General features: G+C 38.7%; 1 protein-coding gene across 5 annotated transcripts in view; it reads right to left on the reverse strand.

Annotated features, from left to right (window-relative positions):
- Positions 1 to 20,341, reverse strand: part of USP45 (ubiquitin specific peptidase 45) — a 73,799-nt gene that overhangs the window by 53,134 nt on the left and 324 nt on the right. For 4 of the 5 annotated variants that reach the window (XM_045084257.1, XM_045084255.1, XM_045084260.1 and 1 more), the window contains exons 2-5: positions 15,614 to 15,732; positions 11,472 to 11,644; positions 8,803 to 8,906; positions 3,242 to 3,342 (exon numbers count right to left, since the gene is read on the reverse strand). In XM_045084257.1, the coding sequence (XP_044940192.1) occupies positions 3,242 to 3,342; positions 8,803 to 8,906; positions 11,472 to 11,644; positions 15,614 to 15,713 (478 nt within the window). In that variant the 5' untranslated portion in view covers positions 15,714 to 15,732. The remainder of the gene's footprint in view (positions 1 to 3,241; positions 3,343 to 8,802; positions 8,907 to 11,471; positions 11,645 to 15,613; positions 15,733 to 20,341) is intronic. The other variant, XM_013063815.2, reaches the window with a different exon arrangement.

Genomic DNA, 20,341 nt, shown 5'->3' on the forward strand with positions numbered 1-20,341 from the left:
TATTTTATAAAAATAAAGCCTCACACAAGAAAGAATATTGCAGATTACTATCCCAAAAAACTTATTTCTAGAATGTCAATGCATCTTATTTTAAAATCAAACTTGCCTGAGAGATATTGTAGCTTGGAACAGAAAGATAATGACATTTTGACCTGGAACCTCAGGAAACCTTGAATTGAGAACTATGTCTTTCCCTAACTTTGAAGGCTTGACACACTCTCTAACTCCCTCAAGAACCTGTTCCCATTGTCCCAGGTGCTACCCATGGTTCCACAAACACAATTAAGGGTTACACTGGTGCTTCCCACTACCTGAAATGATTGCTTTTCTCGTCTCTGCCTACCCCAAATTCTTCCTTTAAGGGTCAGCTTGAAAGCCAACTCATTCGCAATTCTTTCTCTGTTCTTTTCGATTGAACATTTCAACCCTTTTTGAATTTCTGAAGGACTCTGTTTGAACATCACTCAAAATACAACTCTATTCTACTTATTATTGTTCTTGAGGATAAAAACGCATCAATCTCTATTCCCTAAAACACCACGGGAAAGAGGGAGGAACTGCTGAGGAAAATGAGGCTCAGATGAACTGTAACCCGCCCCAGGTCAAAGAGCCAGTGACTGAGAGAGTCAAATTTGAATGCCAGAACCCACACCCCGACAAAGCCCATGTTCTTTCTACTGACCATATCTTTCCATGCTCCCTACCTTATATCCTTTATGATAATAAATACTCAAGAAATAGAAATGGAATAGATTTCTATTCATTCTATTCCAATAGAAATGGAATGAAATCAGACTGGCTTTATTTTTAATCTCAAAGAACCTCTAAGATGGAAAAAAAATCCAGATAAAATATTTTCTGTAATTGTACTTTTGCCACCCCCAGATAGCCCCACATACCTTCTCATGGCCAAAAAAGCACATTAAATGTGCAGTCTTCAGGAGGCAGCATTAAGACCCTAAGCCATTCCTTAAGTGTTAAATGTCTAGCATCATCATATTTTCCTGGTTCTTTATTTGAGCAGAATTGGAGCTATGACTAGTATGCCTGGGACAGAGTAATGTTTCAATACATGTTTGCTGAATAAATAAATGAGTGAAAAAAAAATTAATCATTTCTACTGCTGTCCGGAACCCATGTTTACCTCCTCCAGTTCCTTTGCCAATTTGTTTGCCATTTTTGTCTTGAGCAATAGCTAACAAAAATGCTTGTATGTTGGGTTATAGAAAATATAGCTAACGACTGTATATTTTAATTTTATTTTTCAGTTTCTGAATGCCACCTACTAAGCAGTTCAATTCTGCACCAAAGGTGTTTCAAAATGATCATGTCCATTCACCCATTCACCTATACCAAAACCCTGAGGTGAGTTTGGATTCTCCCCACTCTCCCACACCCTCTATATCTACTCCACCCACCTTCCACCAGTGCCCCTCCTGGGTTCTCATTTGCCCTACCACAACAACCTCCTCTGACCTTCTTAATGATCTCCTCACCTTTGCTCTCAACTCCAACAGTCCATACAGAAATCGGAGTAATGCTATTTTAAAAAGATGAAATGACATTACTCCCCCGCTCGAAACACTTTAAGAGCTTCCATTACACTTCCGATGAAATAAAAATTCTTTACCAAGGAATTCCTTACAGTATCCTTCACGAACTCACACTTATTTTCTTTCCCCACTCACTTCTTCATTTCGTTCTACTCTCTCCCAGCAAACCACACTCCAGCTCTACTGGCCTTTTTTGATCACTGTGACCACTAGATTATTACCTATCCCTGCAATCTCTTCTTTCCTTTGTGCTCATCAGAAATACATACACATATTTTTGGTCTGTCCCACTATACTGTACACTCCAAAAGGGCAATATAAAACTGTTTTTTGTTTTATCATTAATATTGAATAAAGTATAAAACCCAGTATGTGGTAGGCACTTAATATTTCTGAATGAAGAAACTGCTTCCCTACACACTCTTCATTTAGATTAACATGTGTTATACATAGTTTATATGTTAGACAACAACACACATAACTAACGAAGTTTATAATATATAATACATTACTATTGAATGAGAAAGGATTTGGCCTCTCAGTAACCAGGTACCTGAGAAGTAACCCCTCTATCCTGGGATTTCCAGAGGGACAGGAGTGTCTTTCTTATTCTTGGTGGGTCCCTAGACAATTTATGCTGATAAGAGTACTCAGGATGGCAGCTAGCCATGCCAGAAAGACCAACATGTGATTAGAGGGCTGAGGTACCAGAGACTGAGTTCAACCATGTGGCCAATGATTCCAGCAGTGGTACCTATCCAATGAAACACCAACTAAAAACTGTGGACACCACAGCTCTAGATACCTTTCCTGGTTAACAATACTTTGTGTGTCTGATAAACATCAGTGTGCCAGGAGGCAGTGTCAGGCAGTGTCCTGACTCCACAAGAAGATACAGGAGATTCATGCTTGGGACTTTTCTAGTTCTTGCCCTATGTGTCTATTCTTTTAGCTGGTCCTAATTTGTATCTTTTTCCTGTTATAATAAAACTATAATTTTAACTATAGGACTTTCCTGAGTTCTCTGAGTCATTCTAGCAAATTATACAATCTAAGAAGGATAGTGGGAACCCCTAAATTTAGAGCCAGTTTGTCAGAAATGTGGACAGCCTGAAAGCACGGGAGCTTGAGGATGGTGTCCAAAGTGAGTTTAATCTTGAGTTGGACTAAGCAAGCCCTTAACCTGCAAGGTTAGCCTAACTCCTGGTGGTTAGTGTCAGAACCACACTATGATTACATAACGAAGAGCAGATATCACTCCATAAACAGGTGTTGGGCACCATGCAAGCATTTTTACATTCACCATTTCTAAATTTTCAGAAAACATTATTTCTAAGGCTCACAGTAACCGCACACATTGGAATTATCATCCTAATTTTTAAAGTAAGCAAACTAAGAAGTAAAGGACACACAGATAGTAAGAAATTTAAGTGGAGCCTGAATTCAAACTCAGCACTGGTCTGACTCAGAAGCCCACGATCCAGTCACTACCCTGTCTAGCTTCTCATATTAGCTACGTAAATACAACACAACATCACATCACAAGATTACCACCTAAGGATGCATGGCACTTGTGTGGAGAGCTCTCAGTAAAATCTAAGGTACTACTTATGAACTTATAAACTCTCTGTATTAAATATAAACTATTATACATTAATACAAATTTCTTTAGCAACTGCTTAACTTACCTGTTTGTGTTTTAGAAACATGCTTCTGGAGAAAATCAACTGTTTGAGCCAAAACCTTCTTATTACACTGTGTTGATAATTTTTCATCACATTCATAACACCTGAAAAAAATATAAATATGTAAGTAAATATGAAATCATCTTCAATAATTTTGCACACCAGGTAATAAAGTAGTAAAGTTGATATTTACCCAGTCTTGTCTTTAAAATGGGGGGGGTGTAGGGGTGCCTGGGTGGCTCAGTGGGCTAAAGCCTCTGCCTTTAGCTCAGGTCATGATCCCAGGGTCCTGGGATCGAGCCCCACATCAGGCTTTCTGCTCAGTGGGGAACCTGCTTCCTCATCTCTCTCTCTCTGCCTACTTGTGATCTCTATCTGTCCAATAAATAAATAAATTTTTTTTTAAATAAGTAAATAAATAAAATGGGGGGGGTAATATACGTAGAGTGGGGCATTAGGTAAGTCTAGAGAAATGAGCAGGAGAGAGTTCATACGGAGCCTTATTCAAATTAAAGTTCTAGTACTTTATACTAAGTGTAAGGGAAAGCCATGAGGAGTTTTTTAAGCAGGGAAGTGATGTGATCCAATCTGTATTTTTTTTTTTTTACGATTTCGTCCATTTATCTGACAGACAGAGATCATAAGTAGGCAGAGAGGCAGACAGAGAGAGAAAAAGAGAAGCAGGCTCCCTGGCGAGCAGAGAACCCGATTTGGGGCTCAATCCCAGGACCCTGAGATCATGACCTGAGCCAAAGGCAGAGGCTTAACCCACTAAGCCACCCAGATGCCCCAAGAGTGATGTTTTTAAAATACAGATTGGAGGGGCACTTGGGTGGCTCTCTCTGTCAAATAAATTAAAAAACAAACAAATAACAACAACAAAAAAACATCATTCTGGCAAATGTCAGATGGAAAAAATCAGGAATAGAAGGTCAGGGTAGAAGCAAGAGAGAAATGAACAGATTTATTTTATGGAAATTACAGGTAGAAACAGAGAGGTATAAAAATAACTGCCATGCCAGGGCGCCTGGGTGGCTCAGTTGTTAAATGCCTGCTTTTGGCTCATGTCATCTCAGGGTCCTGGGATGGAGCCCCACATCAGGCTCCCTGCTTGGCGGGAGGACTGCTTCTCCCTCTCCCACTCCTGCGTTCCCTTTCTCACTGTGTCTCTCTGTCAAATAAATAAATAAAATATTTTAAAAAATAATAATAACTGCCATGGAAAGGGGGAAGTGGATGAGGATAAGTTGGAGAATCTCAAAGAGGAGCAATTTTGCCCCTCAGGAGACATTTGGTAATGTTTTGAGACACGTCTCATTGTCACAACGGGGGAAGCTGCTGGGTAGACAGCTAGACCTCCGGTGACATACAGGGCAGTCCTCTCACAGCAAAGAACTGTCAGCTCAAATGACGACAGTCCTGAGATCCAGAAATTCTGGTCTAGAGGAAAGACCTGCTGAGAGTTGGGAATGTTTAAAGTTGGTTGACAGGTATGGAGGATATCATTATACCATTTTGTCTACATTTGTTAAAGGATTTAAAAACAGAAAGGGAAAGAAAGTAAGTACTAGGCTTCTGACCTGAATACTTAAGTGATGGAGATGCCACTTATAGAGAGGAGAAGACTGGCTAACTGTTATTTGGGGCTTAGTTGGGAAGAGAGTTCCCAAAGATTTTCAAAAGCACATTTCTTTCTAGAAAGCTGCCCTCTACTAAGTTTACTCATTAGTGCATATAGTATTAATAAAATTTTTTTCTATGTATTATCATTACTTGCTTCATAATATCTTACATATCTTCATAAGATCCAATGGTTAAATAAGAACATATATTTGAATATATTGAAAGTGTTTTATAAATATTAAGTGGGTTTTTTTTTAAAGATTTTATTTATTTTATTTTATTTATTTTTAAAGATTTTAAAGATCACAAGTAGGCAAAGAGGCAGGCAGAGAGAGAGGGGGAAGCAGGCTCCCTGAGCAGGGAACCTGATGCGGGGCTCCATCCCAGGACCCTGAGATCGTGACCTGAGCTGAAGGCAAAGGCTTTAACCCACTGAGCCTCCCAGGCACCCCTAAATATTAAGTGTTATGCCAACACACTACATATTCACAATCTTCTTGTAATTACTAGTGGTCCTGAGATTAATGGCTACAAACTAGGTCTGGGTTCCTATTTTAAACAGCACTCAAAATTCAGTCAAATATTTACTCATACAAAAATACAAATATTACTTTATTGCTTGCATACAGAAATACACATGTATGGGGCAGCTGGGTGGCCGAGTTGGTTAAGTGGCTGCCTTCAGCTCATGTCATGATTCCAGGGTCCTGGGATCAAGCCCCCAATCGAGGTCCCTGCTCAGCAGAGAGCCTGCTTCTCTCTCTCACTCTGCCTGCCGCTCTGCTTACTTGCGCTGTCAAATAAATAAATGAAATCTTAAAAAGAAAAAAAAAAAGGAAAAAAGGAAATACATAGGTACACAGATAAACCTGTGAAGGAAACAAACCACAGAAAACATTCCCAGAATATCTTTTCTAATAGACCATGATGGAATTCAAACAATGTTGTTACCAGATTCACACTATTATAAACCCTCAAAATTTACTGATGTAACTATTGCCAAAAATAATAAAAATTGCTCATTTGCAAAATATTGAAATGTCAAGAAATTTTTACTGATGCTATAATTTAATTCTTACTTGCTATAAAATATATTGTCACTTTAAGAATACAAAAAGAAAATGTAAATAAAAACTACACAATGGCAGTGGATTTGGAGAAAAGAGGACAGCTCAACATGAATTAATTCTACTTGTTCCCATTAGAAATAACCAAAAAAAATTTTAATTGAGCTTCTACTTGTGTCAGGAACTACTGTAAATGCTTTACATGCATTTTGTGATTTAATTCCTCACAACAGCCAAAAGAGTATTATCATTTTTAAAATAATTGGCTCTCCAGAAGTATAATACTTCCTTTTTACAGATGAGAAACTAGAACACAGGAGGGCTCACAAATCAACAAGGTAATAAAAGTATAGGGGAAATGCTATACCTTTCAACCAAGATTTAAGTACTTTAATAAAAGCACTCACCTGAAAAAGTAAAAAGATAAATAAAAGCAGTCATCTTCTATGTTAACTTTAAGTGCTAAACCAGTGCCTTTTAACACTGGTCAGGCGTAAGAATCACGTATGGAATTTAACAATATAAAAGCCCTGATTTAACAGAGGACCAATGAATGGTACCAATGGATTTTTCATTCCACCTCTGTGATTCTGAAGAAAGTCAGAGGTAAGAAGCCACTGCGCTAATAATTACTACCTGTTAAAGCAGCATTAAATCCACTACTAAGCAACACTTTATTAGCCATAATTAAATCAAATCTACCACATTCCTTTCTTTTTTAGGGTTTCCAAGTTTTTTTTTTCTAGTTCAAGTTGGCCTATAACCGAAATTAGTAAAGTTTTCTACTGAAATTGTTATAATTTTTTTTTAAGATTTTATTTATTTATTTGAGAGAGAGAATATGAGCACGCACGTGAGAAGGGGGAAGGGACAGAAGGAGAAGCAGACTCCTTGAGGAGCAGGGAGCCTGATGTGGGGCTCGATCCCAGGACCCAGGAACCAGGACCCTGAGATCATGACCTGAGACGAGGGCAGACGTTTAAGTGACTGAGCCATGCAGGCACCCCAAAAATTGTTAAACTTTTTAAGGTTTAAGAATTAGATGCAGGGGGGGTGCACCTGGGTGGCTCAGAGGGTTAAAGCCTCTGCCTACGGCTCGAGTCATGATCCCAGGGTCCTGGGATCGAGCCCTGAGTCACAGGGAGCCTGCTTCCCCCACCTCTCTTTCTGCCTGCCTCTCTGCCTACTTGTGATCTCTGTCTGTCACATAAAAAACAAAAAATCTTTAAAAAAAAAAAAAAAGAATTAAATAAGAAAAAGAAAATAGTCCCAACCTCTAAGTTTCTGTAAATGCATATGACCAGCTTGAATTTCTTCCTTTAAAATTTTTCCTCAAATATGACTTAAATTATTTTCATTATAATACATATCTAACTGTCTACTCACAAAATGATCAATAATTGATTGTCCTTATAGGTCTATATATCTATGAAAGCAAAATTAAATAATTAAGCATAAAAATAAAATTACAAAATCAATAAAATTAAATCTAACAACACGATTATGCTAGGTAACTTGTTTTGTTTTTTGTGGGCTTTGTTTTTTTGGTTTTTTGAGGGTTTTTTTTTTTCTGAAATGACATCATGATTCACACCATAATTCTGGTCCTCAGAGCTACAACAGAAGTTCTGACACAGACTCACTTGAAATAAGCCTATTGTACCAGGTGCCACTCAACTCTCCCTCCACCTTCCTCTGTTTCTGTAGTCCTCAAACTGTGGTCCCCAGGCCAGCAGCATCAGCAATCCTAGGAACTTGTTAGAAATGCAATTCTTAGGTCCCACCCAAGAACTACGAAATCAGAATCTCTAGTCCGAGGCCCAGCAGTCTATTTTAACAAGACTTCCTGGAGACTGTGATGGGCCCCATTGTCGGAGACCACTGCTCCACTCAGGCTGCAGAGAAGTAGTTCTTCAGCTGCCACACCAGGCATCATCCTCCTCCTCTCCCCTACTCCAATGTATCATTTACATAGTAATCTGTCTCTATGCTTTCCTCATTCCCCCCAATATTATTACTTGGGAACAACAAAAACACAACTGCAGCAACACCTGACCCATGTCATGAATTTATATTATAAGATGATGATTTCTTCTATAAGCCAAAATATTGCTACATTAATTTTAGATCTGAGAAGTGAAAACACAAAGTTAAAGTATTTCTGTGAAAACCTCTGAAAATTCATTCAAGGAAAACTTGAAAGCTTTTGAAATTTTTAGAAAATTTCTGTTGAAAAAGATGCATATATACATTTAAAAAAGAAAATTATAAAACAAAAAAAAATTTTTTTTTGTAAAAAAAAAAAGCTGGGAAGCTTTTTGATACAGTATCCATTTACGCCATTGAAGCAGGTATGCCATGCTAGTAAGAAACTAGGGAATCAAAGACTTGTTTTAGTGCCTGGACGTTTACTTTGTAACTATAAAAAAGTAAATGATACTCAGTGTCCTTATATGTAAAAGGAGGGAACTGAACTTTGTTCCCAGCCAGGATTAAGCAGTAGAATCACCCAGGCTTACCCTTTCCCCTCCAGGGAATCACCAAACCACTTGACTGCTTTTGAAGCACTTTCCTTTCCTAGTACTCTGGAATTCCTGTCTTAGCAAGTTGATTATGAGAAATCAACTAGGAAGAACGTTTCTTTATCCTATGAAAAAAATGTTAAAAAAAAAAAAAAGTAGAGGGATGACTAAATTATTCCTTATTTAAATTTTATATTCACAGGTAATATGAATTTTCTTAAAGTATTCCACAGGTTGTGTTCAGGATAAAAAGCACAAGAGGGTATAATATCTTTAAATAGTTTACCTTGTAAAGCTCAAAGAAAATGATATTTTTTGTAGTGGACACAAGCGGCAAGAAAATCCAACTTACCATATAATCCATGTGCTCAGACTAACTGTAATACAATGAGATTCTGTTCTCCAACTCTTGTAGTGCTTCAGTGAATGATGGCCTTCTGAGTTTCTACCACATCCCTAAAGATGAACAGAATGCTATTTGTACCATTTACATATTGGTTTGTTTCAAGTTAATCAAAACTTAAATCAGGGGCGCCTGGGTGGCTCAGTGGGTTAAGCCGCTGCCTTCAGCTCAGGTCATGATCTCAGGGTCCTGGGATCGAGTCCCATATCGGGCTCTCTGCTCAGCAGGGAGCCTGCTTCCCTCTCTCTCTCTCTCTGTCTGCCTCTCTACCTACTTGTGATCTCTCTCTGTCAAATAAATAAATAAAATCTTTAAAAAAAATTAAAAAAAAAACTTAAATCATACTCATGATTAGAAAAGTTTTGGTTTTTAATTTCAAGCAGGAGAGAAAAGTTTCAGAAAATAATACAGATTCTCATTAAGTTTAATTTCTTGCAAAGAGGCTAACTTGCTTTTTGTAACATAGTATTTGCCTAGAACAATCATGGGCTGAGTTCATTTCCCTATTATTTAAAAATGAACTGGGGCGCCTGGGTGGCTCAGTGGGTTAAGCCTCTACCTTCAGCTCAGGTCATGAGCCCAGGGTCCTGGGATCAAGCCCCACATCGAGCCCCACATCGGGCTCTCTGCTCAGCGGGGAGCCTGCTTCCCCCTCTCTCTCTGCCTGCCTCTCTGCCTACTTGTGATCTCTGTCTGTTAAATAAATAAATAAAATCTTTAAAAAAAAATGAACATACTCTCTGCCTTACACACTGTGGGGCACCAAGCATCCTTGCAGATCAGTGCCCCCCCATAAACATATTTTCTAATACTGTACACACCTCCACCCAAACCCACTGGCAACTAATGAGACTCAGACCAATCACAGTAATTTCCCTGACCAGCTAAGTAAAGAAATGAGATCCAGTTCTGGTCAATGCGACATGAGGGGCAGTCTGCTAGATGTTTCTGGGAAAAGTTTTTTAATCTCACAAAACAGAGGGCTGCTGGGGTGTGGGGGCATAGGGATAGGGTGGCGGGGTTATGGACATTGTGGTGGGTATGTGCTATGTGAGTGCTGTGAGATGTGTAAGCCACCTGTACCCCTGGGGCAAATAATACATTATATGTTAACAAAAATAATTTAAAAAAAAAAAACAGGAAAGGGATGTCCTTTTTGCCCTCTTTCTGGCCTTTGAGGTTTGCTGTATGACATATAACGCATGAACCATATTTGGCGATAAAAAGCTATGAAATTGAGGGTGGACAAAAGAAAAATGGAAGAAATTTCAGTTTTCAGTGCTCTTTTCATTGAATTAACTAATCCTAAAGGGTTCTTACTTACGAACTATGTAAGGTAATAAGCATTCCTCTCACTTTAAAAAAATTATAGACATCTTAAATGTTATTAAAAAATATTACATGCTCCATATCACTCGGCATCAGGGAAATACAAATCAAAACCACAATGAGATATCACCTCACACCAGTCAGAATGGCTAAAATTAACAAGTCAGGAAATGACAGATGCTGGCGAGGATGCAGAGAAAGGGGGAACCCACACTGTTGGTGGGAATGAAAGCTGGTGCAACCAATCTGGAAAACAGCATGGAGGTTCCTCAAAATGTTGAAAATAGAACTGCCCTATGACCCAGCAATTGCACTACTGGGTATTTACCCTAAAGATACAAACGTAGTGATCCAAAGGGCCATGTGCACCCGAATGTTTATAGCAGCAATGTCCACAATAGCCAAACTATGGAAAGAACCTAGATGTCCATCAACAGATGAATGGATAAAGAAGATGTGGTATATATACACAATGGAATACTATGCAGCCATCAAAAGAAATGAAATCTTGCCATTTGCGACAATGTAGATGGAACTAGAGCGTATCATGCTTAGAGAAATAAGTCAAGCGGAGAAAGACAACTATCATATGATCTCCCTGATATGAGGAAGTGCAACATGGGGGCTTAAGTGGGTAGGAGAAGAATAAATGAAACAAGATGGGATTGGGAGGGAGACAAACCATAAGTGACTCTTAATCTCACAAAACAAACTGAGGGTTGCTGGGGGGAGGGGGGTTGGGAGAAGGGGGGTGGGGTTATGGACACTGGGGAGGGTATGTGCTTTGGTGAGTGCTGTGAAGTGTGTAAACCTGGCGATTCACAGACCTGTACCCCTGGGGATAAAAATATATTATATGTTTATAAAAAAAATTAAAAAATTAAAAAAATATATTACAGATATTAATAGCTTCTAAGATGTTAAAAAATTGTTTTTTTTAAGAATCCTTTTGTAGAGAGAAAAAAAATTAATCTAGTAAGATGTACAAAAAATCTTGGATCTATTTCTTAAGTAAATACAAATAGGTAAAGGCAGGTCCAGAGATGAGAACTACTGCAAGTAGGTTGGATTCCCTATCAAAGTATTTCTAAACCACACGTGATTGCTTTCTGAAGATAACCTTAACAAATGTTACCTTAACAAATGTTTCTTAGTTCAACCTTGGAGAAGTCTATCTGAACATGAATAAATTTATTTTAAGTTCTAAACATTACCAATAGTCCAACTTACAATAAGCATTTAAGAAAAATACTTAAGACAAACTCACAGATAAAAATCAATTTTCTCACCTGAAAACCACACTTGAGGCACAACCAAATGTCAGAGGGAAGTACTGGCCGCCCCTCACAGCATCTTCTTTCTTTTAAACATTCTGAGCAAACTGACAACACATTCTCAGCTATTGCTTTCTTCACATGATTCACACTGATAGCATGACTTACATGCTGGCAAGTGAAACCTGCCGAATGAGACAAAATGAAATGGGAACATTTTCTTTGCTAAACCAAAGAGCTAGCATCAGTAAGCAAAAGTCAGTAGCATTAAAATGCTGTAACTAAAAAGAAGAGAGATCCGAAAAACAAAATAACTCAAAAGGATACATACTGTATGGTTTCATTTATAAAGCATTTGTGAAATAACATGATTGGTGATTTGGAGAACAGATTTGTGGCTGCCAGGGACCATGGATGGATAACAGGGAGTGTGGCTATAAACAGGTAAATCTTGGGGGTGGTGATGGGGCAGTCGAGTCTCTCAATTGTGTTGGTTATACAAAACTACACATGTAATAAAAGTGTGCAGAGTTATACCCACTCACATAGACACAGATACACACACACACACGAGGTCTTGCATATCTTGATGAAATCAGAATAAGTTCTAAGGACTGTACGGATGCCATTTTCCTGGTGTTAACGTTGTACTATAGAAATACCAGATATTGGGGCGCCTGGGTGGCTCAGTGGGTTAAAGCCTCTGTCTGTCAAATAAATAAATAAAATCTTAAAAAAAAAAAAAAGGAGATACCAGATGTTAAATCAGATGTTAATCACCCAACCAGATGTTGGGTCTGGGTGAAGGGTGAATGGGACCCCCTTGTATATCTCTTTGAACCTTCCTATTAATACAAAAATTAGTTTAAAAATAAAGAGTCTAATAAATAAATAGATAGATAGATAGATTATTAGTGAGCAGGTCAAGCAGTTTGAATATTTTCCTTCTCATTAAAATATACACACAAAGGGGTACCTGGGTGGCTCAGTGGGTTTAGCCTCTGCCTTCAGCTCAGGTCATGATCTCAGGGTTCTGGGATCGAGTCCCACATCGGGCTCTCTGCTCAGCAGGGAGCCTGCTTCTCCCTCTCTTTCTGCCTGCCTCTCTGCCTACTTGTGATCTCTCTCTCTGTCAAATAAAATCTTTGAATAAATAAATAAATAAAATATACACACAAAATCTTTTCACAGAGCCTACCTCTGCTCAGATGCTATTTTCATCACTATTGAGAGAAAGGAGAAAGAGAAACAAACAATGGCATAATTTACAGGAACAAGAATTCTCCTTAACGAATATTTCCAAATAACAAGTGACTCTGCATGGCCCTTAATTATCCTTTATAACAGAGTCGAACTGGGTGCACTGTGTGGAGACAACTGAACTAAATCAACTAATATGTTTTTATTTCTTCAGATAATCGTGTTCTTCTCCCAAGGGCACAATGACATTTCCAAGTCTCCCAAATACCTGAACACTTCTATTTTTCCACCTCAACTATTTCAAACACCAGAACTACAACTATCCACCAAAAGTAAACAACGAAGGAAAGACTGAGTAACTTGAAGAGGGAGGCAGGAGTATGTACATTTCAACTTTTTCCATTTCCTTCCCAAGTGCAGAGCACTCCTTTTTACCTATTAGTTAACTAGTGAGAGATGAAGCATTAGTTCTCTTCATCCTCAAGCCTAAGTATGTGACTCCTGACAAGTGACTTATTATAAAATATAATTTCAACAAAAATAATGTGTAAATCTGGTGAAAGATTAGGACTTCTAATTTTACACCAAAAGCAAGTTATAAGAATAGACACAAAAGGAGGAATTCCAGAGTTCTATATTTGAAAAGCAAGGATACCTGCCATTAAAGAAAGGGGTGTTCTGAGGAAGACTGATAGATGACCACACAAATACAGGACCTAGACGTGGGTTACTAGATATCAATGCTTTGAGTTTTTTATCGTTTAAATTTCTAAGGCTAAAAATCATTCCATACACTTTCTATATCATCTCTGAGGTGGGATCTGGCCAGGACACAACTTAACTATTCTCTGAGACTACAATTCAGACTTACAAAACTGAAATAGTTAATGAATCCAGAGACAAGTGAATTCATGATTAAAAAGGTTCTAGGAGTCCAAATTAACTCTATGAGCTTTTAAATGTCTCAACCATACATACTTTTTATAAGTAAATTTCAAAATTTTATGTTTTCTTACAAGAGTTAACCAGTGTTTAAATAATATTCACAATCTTTGGGGGGGGGATGTAAAAAAAATTTCTGTGCTAATAAAATTTCCTCAGTCTTCTGTAATTTCTTTAATCATACAACTGTGTAAATTTCATCTGCCAAATAAGTCTTCTTGAGATTCCTGAATAAAATATATAAATATATTAAAGTCTAGAGTTGTTTCACATAAACAAATAAAAAAAAAATTAAAATCCATGTTTTTCACTTTAAATATTAAAAAACTTTACAGGAAAGTCCTCTAGTTTACAAATGATAGTCTAAAGTCAACAGCTGGGTGGCTCAGTTGGTTAAGCGACCACCTTTGGCTCAGGTCATGATCCTGGAGTCCTAGGATTGAGCCCCAGATCAGGATCTCTGCTCAGCAGGGAGTCTGCTTCTCCCTCTGACCCTCGTCTTCTCGTGCTTGCTCTCTCTCATTCTCTCTCAAATAAATAAGTAAAATCTTTAAATTAAATAAAATAAAAAATAAAATCAACACTTCCCTATTTTCCTCCCAGAAATTGTCCAAGGTCAACAAGAGTAGAAAACAAAAACGCCCAGTTCATTTTCTGAAGCCCCATGTCATAAATCCAGTGGCAGGGCCCTCCCCGCACAACACAGCAGAGCTCAAACAGGAGTGCATAGAGAAGGAAGCAGAGAGCACACTGCAGCGGTAGGTCTCACAGAGAACCCCGCATGCTTCGCAGATGCAGAATGAAACCTAAATCTCCGGGCTGCAACAACCCTGGCAGCAGAGCCCCTAGAGCCAGTTTTGTTTTAAGAAGCAAAAGAAGGCAATTTCTAATTCACTAAGTGAGAAACAAAGAAGCCAAATTTGCCAGAAACAGTCTTGTCTCTATGACAGGAGGGGAGAAGAGATCTTGAGATTCTGGAAAAAACCTCAGGGCTGTATCATCCTGTTGGGTGGAAAGAAATACAAGCTAACTGAGCTCACACTCAAAACTCCAGTTGGTCTCGACAGTGCTATGGCCCTCCTCCTTACACAAATATTCTAAAACTACCTGGTCCAAGAAAGGCAACCCTACATCAAAGAATGAGAAATCAAGGAAAAATTAAAGCCACAATTTCTATCCAATATTTAAAAAAAAAAAAAAAAGGAAAAACAAATGGCACAGAAATCACCGCCATGAAACAAAAATACAAAACAGAAGAAGCAAATGTTCCCACATGAGGTGGCAAAACAGTAGGAAGTGGCTGGCAGAGCTCAGGATAGAAATGGAAGAACAAATAAATAAAACCACAAAAAGGATGATAAAACTAAAAAGGATGCACTACAGAAAACACTGTAAAAGATAAAAAGGAAAAGAGCAAGCAGAATGAAAAGGAAGTAGGAGTTTCAGAGGATTTGAGAAAAAATAACTAGAAGACAGGCAGGGAAGAGCTAACATAAGAATCATCAGAATCCCTGAGAAAAAAATCATATTCACAGAATGAAACAAATGCTTAAAGATAGAATTCAGACTTCCCTCAATACAACAATCTATCCTGAAACATTATCCAAGTTAAAAATACTTAAAAGTGGAAATAAAAATTAAAAACGTCTTTTTAAATGGAGAGCTATGAGAAAGTAGGGAAAATTCTCAGAAAAGCTGAAACAGAAGGCATGAAGCTCAAAAGAAAAGTGAGCCTGAGGCCAGCAACTCCCCAGTTACCCACCCCTCCCAAGGCTTGAAGGCCTGGCTTTAACAGGTCATGAGAAACAGAAAACAACAAAAAGATGCCAATTCTAAGTTACTTATAAAGGAAACGAAATCTCAATAAAAATATCACCCAGATGTTTTGGAACTAGACAAGCTGATTTTACAGTTCATGCAGAAAATAGTGGAAATAAAGAGCAAAAGACTTATTGATTAAAAACATATGGTTATTTTCCACAACACTATTCAGGATGCGAGAGGTCACAATTTACCAGCAATGTCGTCTGAAGAGTCTTCATCATGAGGTAGAGCAGGCCTTTTAGTTCTTTTGGCTCTCTCAGGCAAAGCTCTGGAAGGCTCTTTCACCCGCATCTGTTACTTACTGAAAAGGCTGGGGGTAGGGGGAAATGAATACACTTTAATCCTCAAAATTAAAATTTTAGGTATATTACTTAATGTATATTAAAATAGAAATGACTTCAGTTTTAGTTGGGCCCTAGTACATCAAAATAAGAAGAGAACATCAGGTGAAACCAAAGACATCTTTATAAACCAATATACAGACGCACACTACATTTGACTTTTGCCAATTACCCTCCAAATACATGATGTCCAGGTGGATGAAAAACAAACAAACAAACAAACAAAAAAAACCCAAAAGGCTTGATCAAGGGAATCAGTGCTCCTTCTGGGTCATGTGGTCTCCTTGCCTCTACTCCTGTCCCACCAGCTAGGAAACAGAAGTTGGAAAAGCCATAATGGACCAGGGACGGAAGCCATGTGCCCAACACAACATGAGCCCTTCTACCTGCACCGTATGACCTAGCAATGACTGACAGAAATTGTTTTAAGCTATACTGCATTTTTTGTGGGGTTTTTCCCCACGTTTTTATTATGAAAAAATTTAAACTTCCAGAAAAGGTAAAAGACCAATATAATAAACACCCATATACTTACTACCTACATTCCACATCTAGAACATCTGCCCCATTTGTTTTACCTAAGTATCAGTGTGTACAGAGAGAGACAGAGAGAGAAATACACACATGTGAGTATATTTGTTTCCGCTGAACTATTTCAAAGTTGCAAAGAGTTTGTATCTTTTTTAAGAATAACAGCATTTTCCTATATATAGCCACATCATTATGACATCTAAGAAAATTAACAGTAATTCCCCATTCTGAGGTTCCATCGTATTCTAACCTCTTCAGCTGACTCATAATTATCTTCCATACTTGTTTTCTAAAAATCAAAATTCAGTCAAGGTGTGCACTTTGTATTGGTTATGTATGCTAACTGTTCGCATCTTTTAATCCACAGCTATTCTTCCCATCTTACACTTTCCTAAGACACTGGCTTTTTTAAGAATCAGGCCAGAACATATGAGTCGCCTTAAAGATCTTGTTAAAATGTGGATTTTCATTCAATAAGTCTTGCACAGGCCCTGAGGTTCTGCCTGTCTAACAAGCTCCCAATGGTAAGCCATTGCTGTGGGTCCAAAAACCAGGTGTGTTTATTTTGTTTTGTTTTCTTAAGATTTATTTTAGAGAGAGAGCATGCACACGACCATTGGGAGAAGCAGAGGGAGAGGTAGAGGGAAAGAATCTCAAGCAAAATCCCCACAGAGTGAGGAACCCAACGGGGGTTTGATCTCAGGATCCTGAGATTATGACCCAAGCTGAAACCAAGAGTCAGACGCTCAACCAACTCAGCCACTCAGGTGCCCCCACAGACCACACTTTCAATAGCAACATTGTATAATGTCCCACACTTGTCTCTTCAAGCTGTTACCTCTGTTCTTTATATTTTTAAAAAATCCAAAGTTAATTGTTAAGATTTTAGATTAAAAATTAAGCATTTAAAAAGAAATTAAGCATTTTTTAAAAATCACTGTATTTGGTGTCTCTGTTAAAGCTTAGCCTAAATCCTACCTAATATCATCTGTTCTACGGTTAAGCTACACTGTAATTTTCGTGGCTATTTGTTTATTTGCTTTTGTTGATTAAGATGGAAGAATCTTTCAACTCAATAATAAATTCTGAATCTTGGGGTGCCTGGGTGGCTCACTTGGTTGAGTGGCCAATTCTTGATTTTGGCTGAGGTCACGATCTCAAGGTCATGGGATGGAGCCCCCTGCTGGGCTCCTCAATCAGTGGAAAGTCTGAGGTTTTCTCCCTCTTTCTCAGCCCCTCCCTGTGCTCATGCGCACACACATTCTCTAAAATAAATAAATCTTCAAAAATGAATAAAAAAATAACTCTGAGTCTTGATTCAGTTATACCACATTCCGCATAAGGGAGCTTTTTAGTTTACCATTTTAAGAGCCATTTCTTTAACTCCAGAGGTCATCACTCTTGAACGGAACTGCAACAAATTATGGCCTTCAGGGTGAGAGACGCACGAGGGCTCTGAGTTCCTTGAGCACTTCGTTTCTTTTTTTTTTTTTTTAAGATTTTATTTATATACTTGACAGACAGAGATTACAGGTAGGCAGAGAGGAGGAAGCAGGCTCCCCGCTGAGCAGAGAGCCCGATGTGGGGCTCCATCCCAGGATTCTGGGATCATGACCTGAGCTGAAGGCAGAGGCTTTCACCCACTGAGCCACCCAGGCACCCCGAGCACTTCATTTCTGATTGCCTTCTCCCTCCAAACTTCCACTATATAACTATATATATATATAACTATATATATATAGTTATATAGTGGAAGTTTGGAGGGAGAAGGCAATCAGAAATGAAGTGCTATATATATATATATATATATATATATAGTTATATTTATTAGCTATAAACCCCTATAGCTCTACCTTGCAAAATCATTAATTCAAGTTCTAATCACACATTCAAGTTCTTCCAGCTTTGCCTCTTCAGACACTCCTATTCACCTTTAGTGCCCAGGCTGGCGAGAGGCTGCATCTCACCAAGTGAGATGATCACTATAGCAAGGCACAGATGGGGAAGTAGCAAATGGAGTGCTGGTGCTTAAAGCTTCACTTGGAAATGATATATGTCACGTCTGCTTGTATTTTACCAGCCCAAGCAACTCATTCGACACGTTCAACTTCAAGTAGACATGTGGGTAAGGGAGTGGGATGTGGGATGTGTACAAAGAGTGTAACCTTACCATGTATACAGAAAGAACAAAATATGTGTGCCCAGCCTTAAGGACTACCACAAAACCCCCCCTAACAGAACCCCAAACCTAAATGAATCCAATTAACCACTTTCTCTACGTCTGCATCCAAACAAGCTGGAGAAAATTTTGTAAGAAAGGTGACTGGGTCCACTAAATTCATAATCAAAATCTCAATCTCAAATGGATTGAGACATGACATTATCTACTACACTTTCTGGAAAACCTATTTACCTATTCCTCACACAGCCATTTGAAACCTTCCTCACTCTTCTAAACGTCTAACTCCTCCATCTCCCTTCTTCTCAAAATAGTATCTAGTCTTCTACTTTATCAAGGGAAAAAAGATATAATCAGAAGGCAATCTGCTCTTTCCAACCCCAAATTTACAGACTTACCTCCAACTATTTCAACTTGATGTCCTGAAAATGCAGGCATAACTTAAAAAAAAAAAAAAAAATCCAGGAAAAATGGGCCATGAGAAACCAGCCATACCTTTCCCCAGCTTCCCAGACATCTTTATCTTGATAAAGACAGACATCAACCCATAGATACTGCTTGCAGAATAACAAAAAGAAAAGATATCTGACCACAATCTATGAAAGGTCTGTAAAAGACAGTGACTCAAACTTCACTTGCCAACGCAGTCAATTTCCAGTGATTTTTCTAAGACCTGCAATATGTCTAAACAGAGAAATAATTTTGGATAGTAACCCACTATTTAGCAATCACTTATCTGTACAGCTTTTTCTTTCCTTTTTTAGGCAAAAAGAGACAAAATTAAAATCTAACTACTCAAGCTTCAAGTACTTTGTATCACCAATATTGTGTGTGGGGAGTTTCAAGACCACCGTCATGTTTGGAGATTTACTGGAAGGACTTACAGAACTCAGCACGTAGTTGTACTCAAGGCTAACTTTTATTAGGGCAATGGAGTATGGACATACAACCTGAGCATAAGGGAAAGACACAAATGAAGTTTGCAGGAATCTATGTGCAGGCTTCCTTGTGTTCTCTTCCTCCCAGAAAGGGTCAAACAGAGCACACTCTTCCTCCCAATAAGGAAAGTCCAGCAACGTCTGTGCAATGTTTCTGCCCCGGGAAACCCATCACAGACTCACAGGACTGGGGTTTTCCTGGAGGCTGCTAACTTCGGCATAAACCACAGGGTACTACTGCATGAACTATTTTGTTTCCAGACACCAAACAAGCAAGCAGGCCTTTCTAAGGAGAGCAGTCTCAGGCCTGATATGTTAACTCTTTTCAGGACAAGTAAGTTCTGGCCCTTTTTTTTCACGCGGTTTCCCAAACAAAACTGTTCAGTTTTCAACTTCAGTATTACTCTAACATCTGTCTTTTCTCTGCTGTAGGATGCGCAACTAAGTTGTTTAGAAATGTTTGATTTTTTTTTTTTTAACATCCTATACAAACAAAAGCCCATAGTCTCAAGAAAAAAAAAAAAATCTTTTTTCCCTACCCTTGAACTCTTGGGCAATTATTTTCGCCGTGGGGAGGAGGAGGACACACTCTCCGTTTAGTACCAGGCTCAAGAAGATGAACAGCACTTGCACACGTTGGGCGTGCATCACGCTCGGCTCTCAGCACTCCAGGATACTTCCTCACGTAGGGCTACAACCACCTTACGAGACGGGCTCCTAGGACTGCCCCCAGTTCACACTTGAATCTGAGAGCCGCAGAGGTTAAGTGACTTCAGAGGTCCCGGAGCCAGCAAGAGGTGGATGGAGACCTGGACCCCAGCAGCCCTTCTCCGGGGCTCCTAACACTACCCTCCCGTCACTAACAACAGCACCCCAAGTTTCTCAAGAGCAAATGGGTAGTGAGCAGAGCGCGCGGGAGGAAGGCGGGAA

This window comes from Mustela putorius, unplaced genomic scaffold (genome assembly GCF_011764305.1).
Source record: "Mustela putorius furo isolate JIRA1106 unplaced genomic scaffold, ASM1176430v1.1 tig00000759_pilon_pilon_pilon, whole genome shotgun sequence".
Classification (NCBI taxonomy): domain Eukaryota; kingdom Metazoa; phylum Chordata; class Mammalia; order Carnivora; family Mustelidae; genus Mustela; species Mustela putorius.